The 16,567-nt window shown below is 48.4% G+C and overlaps 1 protein-coding gene across 5 annotated transcripts in view; it reads left to right on the top strand.

Moving 5' to 3' along the window:
• Positions 1-16,567, top strand: part of LOC107321846 (uncharacterized) — a 110,179-nt gene that overhangs the window by 77,237 nt on the left and 16,375 nt on the right. For 4 of the 5 annotated variants that reach the window (XM_085521480.1, XM_085521482.1, XM_085521481.1 and 1 more), the window contains 11 exons: positions 129-182; positions 472-516; positions 672-716; positions 912-965; positions 1,693-1,746; positions 3,395-3,448; positions 3,919-3,972; positions 4,323-4,376; positions 5,823-5,930; positions 15,267-15,320; positions 15,618-15,725. In XM_085521480.1, the coding sequence (XP_085377606.1) occupies positions 129-182; positions 472-516; positions 672-716; positions 912-965; positions 1,693-1,746; positions 3,395-3,448; positions 3,919-3,972; positions 4,323-4,376; positions 5,823-5,930; positions 15,267-15,320; positions 15,618-15,725 (684 nt within the window). Of the gene's footprint in view, positions 1-128; positions 183-471; positions 517-671; positions 717-911; positions 966-1,692; positions 1,747-3,394; positions 3,449-3,918; positions 3,973-4,322; positions 4,377-5,822; positions 5,931-15,266; positions 15,321-15,617; positions 15,726-16,567 lie in introns of those variants that run through there. The other variant, XR_014936327.1, reaches the window with a different exon arrangement.

Raw genomic sequence — 16,567 nt, 5'->3', positions numbered from 1 at the left:
TGCTCAGCCTCCCCACACGATTGGCTTCTCCAGAACTGCTCTCATTGCCTTCCATGTGCCACAGATAGGGTGCTGCTGTATTTCCTAGTGAGCCAAACCCTAATTTTTCCTCTCTTGCCTTTTTCCAGGGTGCCAGAGGGCCTGATGGACCAGTAGGCGAGCCAGGGTCACGCGGTGCCAAGGTGAGCATCAGCTTGGCTGAGGCTGCTCTGGGCTGTGCTGTGGACAGACCAAGGTCCAAAGCAGTGTTTTCTCAAAGAGTCTTGGGTCATGTTGCTCATTGCCCAAACTCCCTGCTGGTTGGGGTGCTCCTCATAGCAGGGTGCTGGGCAATCTGCCTTTCAAGAGCTGCAGGGAACTGGAGGGGAGATCTGGTGCAGAAAAACACAAGACTAGGTAGGCTGGTGCAGAAGAGCATCACCGATACTGTTTGTGCTCCTGTCAATGTGTGTTTGTCTTCTTGCTTTGCAGGGCCGTCCAGGGGAGCCAGGCAAGCTGGGGCCAGATGGGCTGCAGGTATGTCCTGCAGCCAGCACCTGCCCAGTGTGGCAAGGTGTCAAACCCCTCCTGGGGTGCACACAGTGCCCAGGGACCTGCAATTTCTCCTGGCCAAAGCACCACAGGTGTCTGAGCAGATCCAGCTGTTAACATCTGTCACTGTGTGTTCACAGGGGAAGATGGGTGAGACTGGGGAGACAGGATCCCGTGGCTTTCCAGTAAGTGTTCATGAAGAGTGCTTCCTTTTAGAAACTCATTTTCACTCTAGTTCTTCAGTTTTGGGTCCTTGGTCCTAAAGGAAAGACTTTGACATCTCGCACTCCAACTCTTTGTTGGAGCTTCTGAGATACATTACTGCTGGAAGGCACAAAGCATTGCTCTGGGGCTGATGTTGGTGTGTTTCTTTTTCCTAGGGTATCCAAGGGCCTTCTGGACCTCCAGGAGCAAAAGGGGCACCAGGCGACCCGGCAAGTGCCTTATGACTCTCTCTTCATCTGTCACACACAGACACCTCATTGCTTTTCCTGTTTGTCCCTACTCCTTCCCACTCCCAATATCTCTGTCTCTGCCAGTTGCAATGAGGTCAGAGATGTGAAAGACTTGGCTAGAGCCCTACAAGGCAGGAGGAAAGATGAGGTCAGACCCCTGAAAAGCATAAAAGAGGCATGGATCAGCATGGAGAGTGTAGGAATGGGCTGGATTTTGGAAGGAAGTGGGAAAAGAAAGGCAAAGTTGGGTCTGAGACAAGGTCAGATGTAGTAAGAGTTGGGATGGATGGGGACCAGGAGGGAGGCTGCAATGCCAGAAGTGAGCCCAGAGCCTTGGAAGAGGCACTGGGAGATGTCAGATGAAGAGATAGACTTGGGAAGGGCCAGCAGTACTGACCCTGCCCATTGAATCAGGATGAGGGTTATTTCCTGCCATCTCTGTCTATGGGACTGGCCAGGACAGGGACAGAAAAGCATAACAAACAGTTCCAGGTTACCGGCTGCAGTTGTATCAGGTGGGAGAGAGATAGTGAAGGACCTTCTGAACTGTTGTGGTGACTCAGTGCACCCACTGTGGTCTTTCCATCTTGCTGCCCATAGCTCTGCTGTGATGTGGGAGGGAACTGGTGTTTTACCTTACAGGAAATGGTCCCCTTCAGAAATAAAAACAGTTGTATGAAAAGAGCCTTGTGTTTCTGTTTTCCAGGGTCCACAAGGACCACGGGGACCACCTGGACCTTTGGGAGAAATCGGCCATAAGGTAGGTCTGGTCTTTGCTCTTATTCCTTTTTTCCTCACCTAGAGAAAGGCACCTTCTGACACGTGTGGAAGAGATGTAACCTTCCACACCCAGGGACATGAACAGGAAGGACTTCCCTTAGGTCTGAATTTCAACTTCCAAAGCAAGCAGCGAGAGACAGAAGTTCAGACATCATTCTCATCTCAAGCCATAGACGTACAGCTGGGCTCTCCCATCTTCATGGCTCTACCACTGCACCATACCACAGTGCAGAGCCAGGAACAAACTGTACCCCTCAAAGAGAGAAGTGGTATTTTCTGTCCCGCTCACTGGTCTCTTTGCTGGCAGGGCACAGTTGTGGATGGCCAAGGCAGTCCCTTCTCTAGTCGCTGCAGGCGGTGAAAGGAGCTCTGAGAAACGCCTTTGCTGCTGACGGTGCTTTTTGGGTTGCTGTTGCCATGAAGCAATGGCACAAACACACCATAACCAAAGCAGCAGCAGCTGCCAAACAGTGTCCTGATGGATTGCAGGAGATGCCCCTATAGCTTCCCCCAGCTCATCTACAGACTCTGTTCTATTTAATTCTCCATCAAATATCAGCATCTTGTCTGAGTGCACCAGTTCCCCTCAGTAGCTCCTTTCCATACATCCCAAACTGTAAAGCAGCCGTGATGTTTCTCTCGGTTGTGAAAACAGCAGCAAAGGTACCTTTCAATCCAGCCTACTGCAAAGTGTATGAGTCATGAAACTTTCCATTCTCATGGCTGCTAGACTGGATGGAGCGGGCTCTGAGCGTGGTAAACCACATTGGGGAGCTGGAAAGCTGCTACCAAGCCACTATGGATGCTGCCAACCAAGAAAGTACAGAGCTTTATTCAAATCCGTGTCTGTTCCAGGAGCCTTTCTCTGCACTGGCACCTCTGGAGAAACCAAAGCAGGATTTTTGCTTTCATTGGAACCTGAATTTTCTCATTGCGTGACTTGACCATTTGTTAATAAACCCAAAACTCGCCCTGCTCCCTCCTCTGCCCAAATCCATTGCAGCAAGCCAGGAACTGGCTCTCTTCCCTGGGCAGCCGAGTGCTCCCTTTGACTATGTGTTCTTTTTTCTTTTATTCCATATTGCAAAGAGAGGGGAGAGTGCTGTCTGGAAAGCAAATATCCTAAGTAAATAACCCCCTGGAATCATTTAAAGACTGGCTTTGGGCTTGTCTTATGGATTGTGGTTCTTCCCAGGGTAGTAGAAAATGTACAAAGATTAAAGCTCCCAGTTGGCATTGGTACCAAAGGTGTTGAGTGGCCCCACTATTGCAAAGCCGTGTCACCAAGGAAGAACACTTTCCCTTTATCTGCTTGCTTTCCCATAGGTTTTGCCTGTCTGTGGGGTGCCAGCCCCTCTGCCAGGATCAGCAGCCTTAAGCAGAGGGCTGGAAGGAGTTACAGGGGAGAATGGGGGCGTGGGAGATGCACAGAGCCCTCGCAGGAGCCAGGCTGTGCCTCTTTGATGCTGCATACCCTGAGCCAGCTCTGGGCGGGTGATTGCATTGCAACCAGAGCTGTGCTGTCCCGGGAGGTCTCTGCTAAAGGAATTATGTCTTTGATCTTGTTTTCTGCTTGGTTACAATGGTTTTTTTCATTGTCTGTCTGGGTTTTTTTTTTGTTTTCCCAGGGACCGCCTGGCCCAATGGGACCACCTGGCCTCGCAGGTGAACCTGGCATGAAGGTAAGAAAAGCCATTTGTGCAATTCCCCTATCAGAGCTTGAGAAGGAGCTTAGCAGTGAATTTCAGCTCTGTTGTAAATCCCAAGTCTGAATGGAGAAGGAAGTCCTTGAGACCCAGAGATCCAGGCAGCTTCCAACATGGAACAAGAAGAGCTGAGGTCTCAAGTGTAAAAATACCCTCAGACTAAGTCCCACCAGTTCCCAAACCTCAGCTCTGTGGGGACTGAGCTCCTCCAGTGGTTATGGGGAGGGTGCTCTGCTTCAGGGCCATGAACACACCTTCTTGTCTACATGGAAAACATCTCTTTATTTGACAAAGATCCCTGTGCAGAGCAGCTCACAGGGAGGTTAATTTTACTTTCCAGAGCCCTCCAGCTACCATTGCCCCTCGATGCCCCAACAGGCATTCAGTGCCCCATGCTCACCATCAGTAAGCAGCTTGTCTCCTTGTCTGTGATGTCTTCTTTCTAGGGTGATCCTGGCCAGCTGGGAGTTCCTGGAGAGCAAGGTCTCATTGGTCAAAGAGTGAGTATCCACCTGGTGGCACTTCTCCATCTCATCAGCTGCCCAGAGGCTCTTGTCCCTGCTCACCCACAGCCTGTGGGCAAATAGCCCCTCTCCCAGGCATCCCATAACCCTCCTAGCCCTGCTCTGCCTTCCCCATAGAGCCCATTGACTTGAGCTGAGCTCTCGGTGCTCCACCAAGTAGGGAGGCACTGGCTGCTCTGTGGGAGGGAGCAGGGATGAATGCAGAACCTGAAGCTGTCTGTGGCTCTAGTCCTTTCTCAGGGCTAAGATTGAGAGTCATCTGATGACAGTACGGGGGGAAAAGTGTGTTTGGGCACAGCTTTATGTGGTTTGCTTCTGTCTTGCAGGGAGAAATGGGGCTGGAAGGGGACAGTGGGCCACCTGGTCCAGATGGAGCCAAGGTAAATTTGGGGTTCTACAGCAGGGAGGGTATTGTGGTGCAGTGTTCCCTCACCCCCTCACTTCTTTTCTGGGTTCATTTATTTAGAAATAAGAAGTCAGGATATTTTTGTCTGCAGACACACATAATGGACTCCTCGTGTTTCACTCCTCTACCCACATTTTTGGCTTACGATCAGATCTCCAAAAAGGTCAACTTCTTTAAAATCAAGTTTCCAACAATTTGTCTGTTTTGTTTGAGTTTTTACAGATTAACTTTCCAGCTAATTAGGAATTCCTGGGCCTGGCAGGAGAAGTCAAAACACTGTCCATCACTGCCCCCTGTGCTGCTGACCAGAGCATTGTTTGCAGGGAAAGAAATCAGATCCCCCTCCTCCTGGCAAAGTCCCAGGTGCTTGCTCAGAGCTTGCATTGCTCTCTTTATTTAACTGCTGTGAGTTGCTACCTTGCCTTTGGAACAGCACTCCATGTCTGTCCTTGCACAGCCAGCCTTTCCAAACAGACCAACTGTTTTGTTCCATGGAAAGAAAAATCAGCCGGTCCCACAACAATGCACTTTATTGCTTCGTTCTGGTTAAGCTGTTTGCCATGTGTCTTCATTTCTGCTTATCTCTGAACGTTGGACCTAAAGATTCACCCTTAAAGACAATCAAGTCCTCTGACTTCTCTTGCCATCCCTGAGAGCTCTTGAAGCATGCCAGGTTTCTAAGAACCACAAGGACTGGAAAGGACATCTGGAGATGATCAGTCCAACATGAACATGTCTCTAGGCAGCAGAAGAGCCACTGCTTGCTGTGGAGATGTCGGTGTGACCAGAAGACGTGGCTCTGCTCTAACACACTGGATAACAAAGCCACATGGGCCAGCTGGCTGTCAATGCTGGCATTAAGGCTGGTTCCTCTGTCAATGCAGAATTGGTCCTTTTGATCATCTCCATGAGATGTGCCATCAGCTGTAAAAGCAGAGGAGTAGAGATTTGCCATAATCCACTGCTCCAACCATGAGACCCTCTCAGGGCAAGGTGACAGCGTCATGGTGTTGATCCCAGCCCTCTGCCCCTCCAGACAAATCCATCAAACCCATTCAGTCTTTCAGCATCTGGAGCACAGGGCTCCTGGGTGAGGCAGGGGACTCTTTCACTGTCTCATTCACGTGGGAGGTTCAGGCCTCACTGCAAGAGAAGCAAAGTTCACATTTCCCTATGTAATGGGGGAGTTCCTCCTCCTCCAGCCAAGAGATTTAAGAAAAAAAAACCATGGTTTTGCTCATTTTGTTAAATGTCAAGTGTATTATGACTCATCCTCATTCATCCTTTTGCTTGCAGGCTCTTTTCCTCCCAGACTCCTGAAATATTAATTATAGAGTGTGTTTTTTTTCCTCGCAAGAGCCATGTATGGTGACCCATGTGTTGTGTGGGTATGCAAACTCCCACCTCCTCTCTTCCACAGGGAGACAAAGGAGAGCAAGGCCTGGATGGAGAGAAAGGAGAAAAAGGCACTGAAGGACTGAAGGGAAAAGAAGGGCCTCCTGGATATCCTGGCATCACAGGTGTCCGAGTGAGTCTGAGAAAGCATCCTGCTCGCCTCCACCAGCTGGTCCATGGGGTTCCTGGAGCAGCTGGTGCTCTCCTCCCAGCTGCACAGGCAGCCTGTGTGTATTGCAGGTATCTGGGTGGGTACATGAGCCCAGCACAGATCCTGTACCTCTCCATAGGGCCATCTGTGTGATTCCAAACTAAGGGTGATCCCCCAGAGGGCTCAGCAGTGAGTGCTTTGTGCTTTTGTCTCAAGCTGTTGTGTGCAGGGTGATTTTCACCTTCATGGCTGGAGCGTGGATTAGGTGTGCAGTATGGGCTCCCTTTTGTGTCCCCCTGCTCAGACATGGGGCATACAGTGAGCCCTGGGTTGCAAAAGGCAAACCAGCTCCTCCAAAGGGCTGAGAGCCTTCTGCAACCGTGGCACAAAGCATGCAATGTTGTGTCTGGAAAGCCGGATTGCACTGAAACCCTAGCAAGAGCAAAATATGCTTTTTCTTAAGTCATCATTTTATTTATTATTGCAAGGATAGCCATTACCACTGATATTAATACTCTGTAACAGGACATGCCATCTTGCAGCAAAACATGTGGGGGCAGATTGAGTGGGAGATGCAGGCAGTGAACCAGGACACTGCTTAGGGCAGGATGTTGTCCAAGATGTGACTCAAATTGGCACAAAGTAAACTGTGTTTGAAGGAAAAAAAAGAACTTGCAAATAGGAGGAGGGTTAGTTGTGGAGATGTGGATCACCCACCTGTTTCTGATTTGCCCTCACTCATTTGTTTGGAGTAGGGAAGGATCCAGCTTGGGGTTTGTTTGGTGGTACCAGGTGTGGGTTTATGCTGCCCAGTGCCAGCAGGCTGCTCTGCAGCAAAGCCAGATTGTTCTACCCAAAATGGGGAGCCTATCAGTGATTTGTTTTCCATAATTCCTGCAGTGCCCTTGAGCATGGGGTGGGTGCTTGGTGCTGGAGCACATTGTGCCTTTGGTGATGTTGTGGCTGGCTAAAACAAGGCAAGGAGAAAAGTGTGGGGAATGGAGGCAGCATAGGGGCTGAATTTGTGTTGCTTTGGCACTGAGATGGGGATTGGAGCACTGACTTGACTAGAAGGTGGAAACTCCATAGATATGCAGAACAAGGCTGTAATCCTGCCCCAGATGCGTCCATAGTCCGCAGGGAGCCCTTAGCAGGGTGGGTACAGCTTCTGGCTGCTCCATGTGTTTATGTTGTGCACAGTTAAGAACCAATAAAAGTGTTAAGATCATGCAAAAGTCATATTAAGTTATAGCATATAAAATATGGATTATTCTCGCAGACTGTTTGCCAGCATGTCCCTGGGAACACGATGCCGTCCTGTTTTATTGGAAAAAAAAGAGCCCATAGAGCCAAGATTCCCACTCATAATCACTCCCTTTCCTTTTTTTTTACTGTGAAGTGCTATATTTCCATCTACTATTTTAATATGTTCCTTTGTATATCCGTATGTCTGAACTCGAGCAGACTTTCAGAGACCACAGGGCTCCAGATAGCGCTGCCTGCTGCCAAGCGCCGGGCCATTACCTAATGCACAGGCTGCTGTTCCATGCTCGCTGAGGTAATCTAGAGATGGAAGTCCTCTGACAGAAGTACAAATAATTTTCCTCCTCCTTTTTTTTTTAATCCTTGGAGTTTTTCATCCTAGCTTCCCATGGAGTCATAGAGTCAGGGAATCATTAAGGTTGGAAAAGACCGTTAAGATCATCAAGTCCAAGTATTGATCCATCACCACCAAATGTAAAAGTGCTGGTGGGATCTTCCTTAGGTTTCTGCCAAGCTCGTGGATCAGAGATGCAGACCGCAAGTGATAACTACAACCTGTTCCTTTCTAAGGGAGGAATGGAAGCTGTGATGAAAAGTCAAACCAGTCTCTTCAAGGCACACAGCTGGCGTACAAGCATGGACAGAGGTTCCCCATGTTGATGGAGAAAGAAAGAAAAGTCTGAACGTGTTCACATAAGGGCATATGTCAGGGTCGCACAGTGACCTGTTCCTGACCAGGATTTGCAAGGAGCTGCTTCAATGTTGCTGAGATAACCTGCTTATCTACAAAGGTGATAGTGGAGATGTTAGTGCTTCTGTGCTGTTAGTGGCAGAGATGCCAAGATCCAGCTGGATCACTGTGCCAGCCAACTGACCTTCTGCTGCTGGATGTGGTTCATATTGGCTCAAGGAAGGTATCGCTCATACGCAGCCATAGACAGACTTCTCCAGTACCTTGGCTTGGCTCTTGCCCTGAAAACCCATACAGCTAAACCACTTCCTGAAGAATTTTCCTCAGCACCAAGGGCATGTTTAGTCTTCATCTTGATCTTGCTTATGTCTAAAGGAAAAAGGCTCTTCAGCACTGTATGCTCTGGACACTTGTAGGAAATGAGGCAGCCGAGTGCTCTGAAGTGATCTGGCTGTATGTTTTCAGCCTGCTTTGCACATACTGGCCTGGGGGAAAGGCCTGATGCTGGCAGCTCCTCACATGGCCCCAGAGCAGGTAGGACTTGGCTGGGCTCATAAGAACTCACACACAACTTGGCGACGGAGCAGCAAGAGGGATGGGAAGAGGCATCGCTTGCTTTGGGCCGTGCAGTCCTACTGGGTCATGCAGAAAGAGACTCTCACCCAACAATTTGTCCTACAGGTCTGGCTTTGCTGAGCAAGGTTGTGTTTCCCAGGAAGCCATGCCAAAGCTGGTACATCACCAACCAAGCTCACCCAAACTTCCCTGGGTGCTCAGGAAATGTTTTTCAAAGATGGTTAGATTTAAGTTGGCTCAGCCATCCCCAGTGTGAACATATCTGCAATCCAGTTCTTAAATCTCAAACAAAAGCAGCAGGGAGGCCCCAGCTGAGTCTCCAGGGACAGTTTGTGCACGTTTCAAAGCCAGTGGATTTCAGCAAACAAATGGAGATGGGCCATGAGTCTCCCAGCTGTGGCTGGCAAGGTTCAAGGCAGCTGGAGCCTTGACACACAAGTATCCTCTATCTTTTGGTCACTCTGTCCAAGTTCACACTGCTCCGTTCAGCTCTAGGACCTGCTTCTGCCAGTTGTCCCTCTGGTAGGGAGAGAGGAGTCAGAGCATCTGAAGCACTAACATACAGCAGGATCCAGCTGAGAGTTCAGAATTTGCATCAGAGCTGTGCATCCCTTCTGAGCTGCTATCCCACCTGGTATCTCTTCATAGTGGTTTCCCACTTCCTCTACTGCCAACTCCTCGCTGTCACTTCATCTTGATTCTCCCAGTCTTGGCCACTTGACCTCTGGTTGACCAAGTGAGAGCAACAAGGAGGTGGTGATCTCTTCCCCTTGCAGAGCACCAGGTTGAGCATCCCCAATGGAGACTGGAGGTGCAGGTCCAGTGCAGGGAGCAGGCATTGTCCCCAGCAGAGTTATCAAGTCAGGATGGGGATGTATGGAAGATGGAGCAGCTCTTCAAGCATCAGTGTAGTTCACCAAAATGAAAAGCTAATTCATCATTGCTGGTAATTGTGTAAGGGGAACAGTGTCATGCAGTACAAAATACCCAACCAGCGTTGGGCATGTTGAGCGCTGTTGAAGAACAATGTGCATTTCCAAAGGATCTGACTGCCTGTCAATCGCATGCTTTACAATAAAGGATGAAAGGAAGCAGAGGTTGCAGCCAGCAGTACAGGCCGACCCATTGCTGGCTGCATGAAGGGCCCAGGCCAGTTGGCAGGAGGCAGGCAGTGGGTTTCCAACTGCTCCGTGGCTGTGCTCTGTGGTTTTCATAATGTGCTGGTTGTCATACAAGGCCGACATCTGATAGCGAGGTTTTTACAGTTCCAGGAAAGCAATTGGAGAGCCTGTAGGTAATGAAATGCAACATGCTCTGAAACAAGAAAATCCTTCATTGTTCAGCAAAATTAGGAGCTGAGCTCTTTTCTTTTTCCACTTCCTTTTTAACCTGAAATCCTATCTGCAGTGTCATTCAAGCCACGTCAGGACTCAGAGCTTCAAGCCAGATGCTCCAGTGGTAAAAATGGCCATAAACAATTACATCAGAGCAGATCTGGCTGTGTATGCTGTATGGTGCAGATGTGCACCAGCAAACCAGAGGAACTCTGAGGGCTGATAAATCCCTTTGCTCGGGTGTGACATGGTCAAAGTCCTTTCGTTTGCTCTTCCAGAAGGTTGAGTGACAGAACTGGACCAGGGTGGAGATCTGAGAAGGCTTTTTGAGGGAGCTCAAAGTGCTTTGGAAAGGGCAAAGCCACTCTCCATCTGAGAAGCACTGGGAACACGCATGGCTCTTGGCTGCAGCCCTGTGGACTCAGCTATGTCACTCCTGATGCACAGCCCTGGGTGGTGTCCTGAAGACCATATCTCTCCCATTGGGTTACGCATGCTCCTCTTCTTGTTTCCTCATCATCTACAAGCTAAAATCCTGAAGTGGAAGGAAGGTGTGATGCTCAGGATGGTCCTTCTGCTCTGAATTCGCATCTTCTCTCCAGAAACACCACACTGGGATGCAGCTGAGATGGACAGGTTTCTGAGCTGGTCAGAAGCTCATTCTCATCCAACACACTCCTCTAGTATAAAGCTGTCCAAACAGCACTTACAGCCGAATTTGTCCCAGAGAGGCTTTTTGCTCTTTGTTCTTTTCTGTTTCCTGCCACTGAAAACACAGTTCAAAGATTTTCTACAACAAAATGCCTCATTCTGCTGTCACAGAGTCCAGACATTCACTGTGATGCATGAGCTCAGCCACAGCTGGCAACACCACGGCAGTGACATGGCACTCAGCTTTCCAATAACACTGGGTCCTGGAGTCACTTCTGGCTTCAGCCTTAGTTGTCCATGCAGGAAGCCGTGGGGTTTTTCTGATAATGTGCTGAATTGTTTCCTGGATAAGTTGAGGTTTGTGCTCAGGTCTATGGAGCCCCTACTGGAAGAAGCTCCTTAAACTCGCAGACATGGGGTTGTCCTTGGCTGAGCTGCATCAAAGATCAAAGGAGAATGGGGCAGCTCTGGAATGAAGTCAAACGTGCTTTGGCCCTTTGGTCTGAATAGGGCTGGAGTGAGTGTCGAGGGTTGGTGAAGAGCTCTCCCCACATTCTACATCTCCTTCTGGGAGCAGTGCTGCAATCCCAGGGCAACACTGCCCTCATCTGCAGTCCTTCCTTAGCTCTAGTAACTGCTGCTTCTCCAGTGGCTGCAGGTTCGTCATCTTCTATAGAAGTCTGAGCATCCCATTTGATGGGGAGGTAGATGCTGGATTTTGCTGTTATTTATAATTAGGTGCTATGGCTGAGCCCACCCGATGCCTTGAGTCCCCCTGGAGCGTGCTACAGCCTTCCCTGCATCCCATCGGTCCTAGATGTGCACTGGTCAGCATTGCATGGCCTCTGCATCTTGGGAAGGAGGCTGTTCCCAGCTGGTCCTCATTTAGAGTTAATAGGAGTTGAAATGAGCCAGAATTTGAAATAAATCCCATTGACTTGGCACAGTTTCTTTCCTGACTCAGACGAAGGAGACGCGCTTTTTGTGCAGTTACTCCAAGATTCCCCTCCTTATTGCAAGGGAGAGGATTTCATTCCCCTCCTCTTCCACAACCCCAGGGCGTTTGTGTCCTTCAGAAGGAAGATGTTAACCCCTGTTGTTTGAGGAAGGAAAAAATGACCTGAGTAGTGCTTATTGGCATCAATAGGAGTTACTGCCCAAGTGTTTTCTCTGTTGCTTTCTTCCCAGTTGTCAGCTTCCAAAATGGCCATTTCTTTGGGGTGTTTTGGTAACATCTTTTTTGAGAGCTTCCCAGCTCAGTGGTTGAGGACGTGAACTTCTCCTGCACTTCCTATATATCCATCAAGCCACCTTTGGCTGCATCTTTGTCTCATGAGCTGCCTTGGGGATGAGGAAATAGAGGAAAAAAAGGGGGAAAAAAGGCTTTTCCAGAGACAACAAATGAGCAGCAGTTCAGAGCTATCAGCCCAAACCAGAGCAACTCAGAGCACAGCTCTCTGCGCAGTCTTTGCTACCTTTTGCTATGACTGCTTAGAAAAGAATGAGTCAAATGGACGTTCTCATCCACAAAATCAAAACTTGAGTATTTTAGAGCAACATCTGCATGCAGTTTAGGACTCTGAAGCAGGGAGGTTGGGGTACGAGGTTTTGATTTGCTTTCTGTATTCTAAGTTGAGGAACTCAGCTGAAAAGAAAGTCACGGTGATGCTAGGAGTAGTTTCTCCATCCAAAGTCTTCTTGTAAGGTTTTCCCATCTTGCTTTCACTTTGAAGTCAACTTCAACTTTGAAGCTGTACTTGCACGCACCACTCGGGTTTCCACAAGCAAGCCAAGGGTCCATTGCTTCCCAGTGCTCCCAGCAAAGCCCCCTGAACTTCACAGTACAATCAGGTCTTTCTTCTCAAGAACAGTTGAGCCTTTCTTCTTTCCCCATACCCATTCAGGAGCTGCTTCTGTGTTTCCTCCGCTTCCAAACTATGGCTACGCAGAGAGATTAGGAAATGTGTTTCTTATAAATCCAAAACATTTATGTCTTCAAATGCCCAGCCCCAATAATCCCACTAATTTCCTGAGTGCTTGTGAACTGTCCTATACAGGGCAGGCTTCTCTCGATCAAAGTTTATTAAGTAGAGGTTCTCATATGGAGACATTGCTGAGCAGTAGGAAATGATATGGGGCTTTTTCATTTCCCTTTAAATGAGCTAGCTGGCTGGGCCTTGAACAATATGGGCATGGTCATCCTATGTTTCATGTTTACTACCTTTATTGCTTTAGGTTTTCTGTCCTGCCTTCTTCCAGTGCCTCCAACTATCACCATTTTTCCCATCACCATTGGCACTTTCTTCTCTTTACTCACTGGCTGTGTTGTGGTTCTCCTTTTTCTTCCTGCCTCGTGTTTGGTAGGGAGGAGTGACCTCAGACCTCCACTTCTTGGCACACAGAACACCTGGAAATGTTCTGCACAACAGCATCAAGTAGTGCTGAACCCATCCGAGATGGGACTTGAGAAGGTTTCTTTCCAGGCACCGTGCCCTCCTCCAGTTCTGGTCTGCAAGAAAACAAAAGGAAAGTTGCCCTCTGAAGAGCCAGGAGTCGTAGTGCTCCTTGGTCCCACCAGGCTGGTGAGTCTTGTCTTTGAGATCACTTCCAGAGATCCACTGTGTATGTGCAGAGCGTCAAAAAGCGCAGGGGAAGTTGTGTCTGCAGCAGAGCCCTGCTTAGCTCTGTTTGGGGCATATCTCTCTGCAGTTCATTCAACTTCCTTGTTTTGTTTTTCTCCGTGCTGTTGTCTTAACATAGATTTCAACTGTTGATGACTTGAGAGTTTAAAGCTGGGCTGCGCATCTGTTTGCTCGCATTAACACTGCGCTGTACGAGAGATCCAGCGTCGCTGCCAAGGCCATCAGCAGCCCAAAGCCTCTTTTTTTTTCCATTAAAAACTGATCAATTTGCATTGAAAAATAAATCATTCAGCTCCTGCCACCGGCAGTCATCTAATGCTGTACTACAAGATCTTAAAGAATTGGGTCCTAATTGAAGCTGGCAATGGGATTTTGCTCCCCCTGGGATATTTTAGCTTACCTCAAGGCATGTGAATTTGTTAAAGCTGCTGCTTTCTGCTGTTCCCGGTCACTGATACCATTATCTTCAAGCAGAACTAACAAGCTTCTCTAATGAGTGCAGTACACAGAATTATCTTGCTCATGGAAGAAGCCTGGGAGGAAGATTTGCTTTTTCACCAAAGCATACAACAAAGTGTCTACAGACCCCCTTGGCACGCTAACCCGGCTGATCTGAATCTAGCAAAAAGAACCTGGAATGAATCATTCTGATGTATAGACTCCTCTACATCTTCCACCCTTCGCTGCTTAGAACAGTGGGAAGCCTGGAAACCTGATGTTGCAGTGAAATAGGCACCAAAAGGTGCCAGATCCCTGAGGGGCTTTGGAGACCCTGCACGAATCACAGCATGCATTCAGAACCAATTCTATCCTACTGAATTTGATTTATCAGGATTGTGGTTTGTTTTTTTCCTCCCCTCTTCTGGCCCCAGTTTTTCCATTCCTGGATAGATGAGTCAGAAGAATGGGGAAATGGGAAATCTGACCTTTTTTGAAGGCAACCAAATGGTCTTTGGGCTGACCATGGCCCGTGTATCCCCACCATGTGTCAGTGCAGCGATTTCTTGGAACCGTGCAAACCACGACATATCTGGGATTGCAACAAACATCCACCACATCGGGAATGAGGCGAGGAGAGATACCACATCTCTGGGAACCCCTGTCAAACGTTGAGCTGTCTCTACATTCATCTGGGCTAAATTCTTGCACAGTTGGAGAAAGCACATCCAGGAATATCAGCCATATGGTGTAGGCTTCCTGCTCACCAGCGGAGCTCCTCTGGCCAAAGTCCTAGAAAGCAGAGCTGGTGGAGCACAGAAATATCCTGAGCTGATAGAGCTTGCTTCATTTGAGGAGGTGGCTGAGGTCTTCTGTGGATAGAGTTTATTGTTGTGCATGGGACTTGGGCTGTTGAAGCCCTATATCTGCACTTCATGACTGAAGCATGAAGCTGAATGTAGATTTTAGGAGCAGTGTGGAAATGTTGTCTCTTAGAAGGGAGAGTGAAGGCCCAAACCTGCCTGCCCAAAAAGTTTTCCATCCCAACCTATTTCTTGCTGAGATCAGGATGTTGTGATTTCCCTGTGCTGTCTATTACAATAATGATAGCATAGAGGTTGAGCTTTCGCATTGCAATCAAAAAGTTGTGTATGACAGCTAGATAGACAATGAAACAACTGTCTGTTGTTGCAGTGGGAAGATAAAGAGTTGCTGTTGAAGTAGTATTTTCATTGCCGTTACTCTAGAGCCATATCCAGAGTATTGACATCCAATTCAGTGCATTAGTTGATGGCGAGCAGTACAGCTCTGTGAGCAGCAAAGGACAGAGGTCTGGTGATGGTTTTCCATCACCTTCATGTTCTTGATGTGACCAGATGAAAAACATCTCCTTTCTGCAATGTTCTGTAGTCACTGGGCACAGAGTTTCCTCCTCTAAGCCTTGAGGTTTCCTTCTCATCCACGTGATGGAGCAACTCAAGGATGAACTTGGCTGTACTCCTGCTGTAGTACCTGGCAGCTGTGTCCTTACCTGCACTGCTGCATACCCAACCTGTTGGCTCCCTTGGGAGTAGAACAGGATGGGTGAGGATGCTGTTAGGGTTGTATGCACCAGCAAAATGAACAGCATGCTGGTTGGGATTGGATTTATTTGCTTTCTCATTCCAATGGCTTGTTATTTAATTTTATTTTATTTCATCTTTTCTTTTTTGTGCTCCTCTAGGGACCAGAAGGGAAACCAGGAAAACAGGGAGAAAAGGGCAAGCCTGGCCAGAAGGTAAGAACATCTGCCACTGATAACAGCTCTTCCTCTGGATCTCCTTTTCTCATATTCAATCATAGACTCATAGAACGGTGAAAGGGACCTTAAGGATCCTTTAGTTCCAGTCCTCCTGCCATGAACAGAATACCAACCACCACCAGATTGGGTTGCCAAGGGCCCCGTCCATCCTGGCCATGAGCAGTTCAAAGGATGGGGTGTCCACAGCTCCTCTGGATGTGCCAGGGTCTCACCACCCTTGTAGTTGTCTGTAGAAGCTGTTCCTGTGTTAACCTCTGTGCTTTCATTCTGCAGGGCAGCAAGGGCTACCAGGGGCAGCTTGGAGAGACAGGACCTCCAGGGAAGGAGGGGCCGAAGGGGAACCAAGGCCCTAAAGGATCCCGAGGTACCCTGGGACCTATGGTGAGAAGAGCTCTGCAAATGGTTGAACACAACACCAGAAACGTGGTTAGCTGTGCTGGGCATGGGCCTGGGTGGAGCAGAGAACCCAACAGGGCCTTCAGATCAGAGGGAGTGAAATGATGGCGGGTGGTTAAATAGACCAAAAGAGCATAACACTTGCACTGAGCAGCAGAGAAGAGGCTCCGTAGAGGTGGCAGTGATGCCCCATGACCCCAGCTCACACTGCATTGCAGTGGTTCTGTACAATTCTTGGGGACTTTTGCTTGTGAACTGAGTGATCTGATGGCTATTTTTTTGCTAAGACCTTTCCCTCTGAGACTGCACACTCATGGAAAGAGCTGCTTCCAAGTCAAACTGTGTTGGTAGAAGGAACTCTGCCTTGGATTTCTGCCTTGTTTCTACACCCACTCTTGATCTACTTATCTCAAATAATTGCAACAAGAGGAAATATAGCATGGGAAAGGGTTTGAGCTGGGGCCTGAAGGTGAGGTTTTCAGCAACAGTAGTATGACAGAGAGGGAAGAAACTTGATTTACGTGAGACAAATGCATTCATTATGCAGCAGTAATAACGAGAACCTCCTCGTTTATTGCAGGCTGGTAAGGAAACGTTTTGTGCTTTGTTTGGTTGAACTTAGTGAAAGATCAGGAGTTATTTATGAACTAGGAATGGTGGTGATGTTTCAGAACAGTAGCAAGTGAATGATGGGATAAGGGTTCTGCTGATAGTGTTTTCATGCATCAGAAATTATGGCCTCCCCATATGTCCTCCCTTCGTACTCATTGGCAACGTCTCCATGGATTATTTCACAGCAAGTAGAGCAGTGTCTGAGCAGTGTGTTG

The sequence above is a fragment of the Coturnix japonica genome, chromosome 21, assembly GCF_054131305.1.
Source record: "Coturnix japonica strain WE chromosome 21, WE-NBRP24, whole genome shotgun sequence".
Taxonomy (NCBI): domain Eukaryota; kingdom Metazoa; phylum Chordata; class Aves; order Galliformes; family Phasianidae; genus Coturnix; species Coturnix japonica.
Note: the sequence above shows the minus strand (reverse complement) of the source record. Positions and strands in the feature narration are given on the sequence as shown.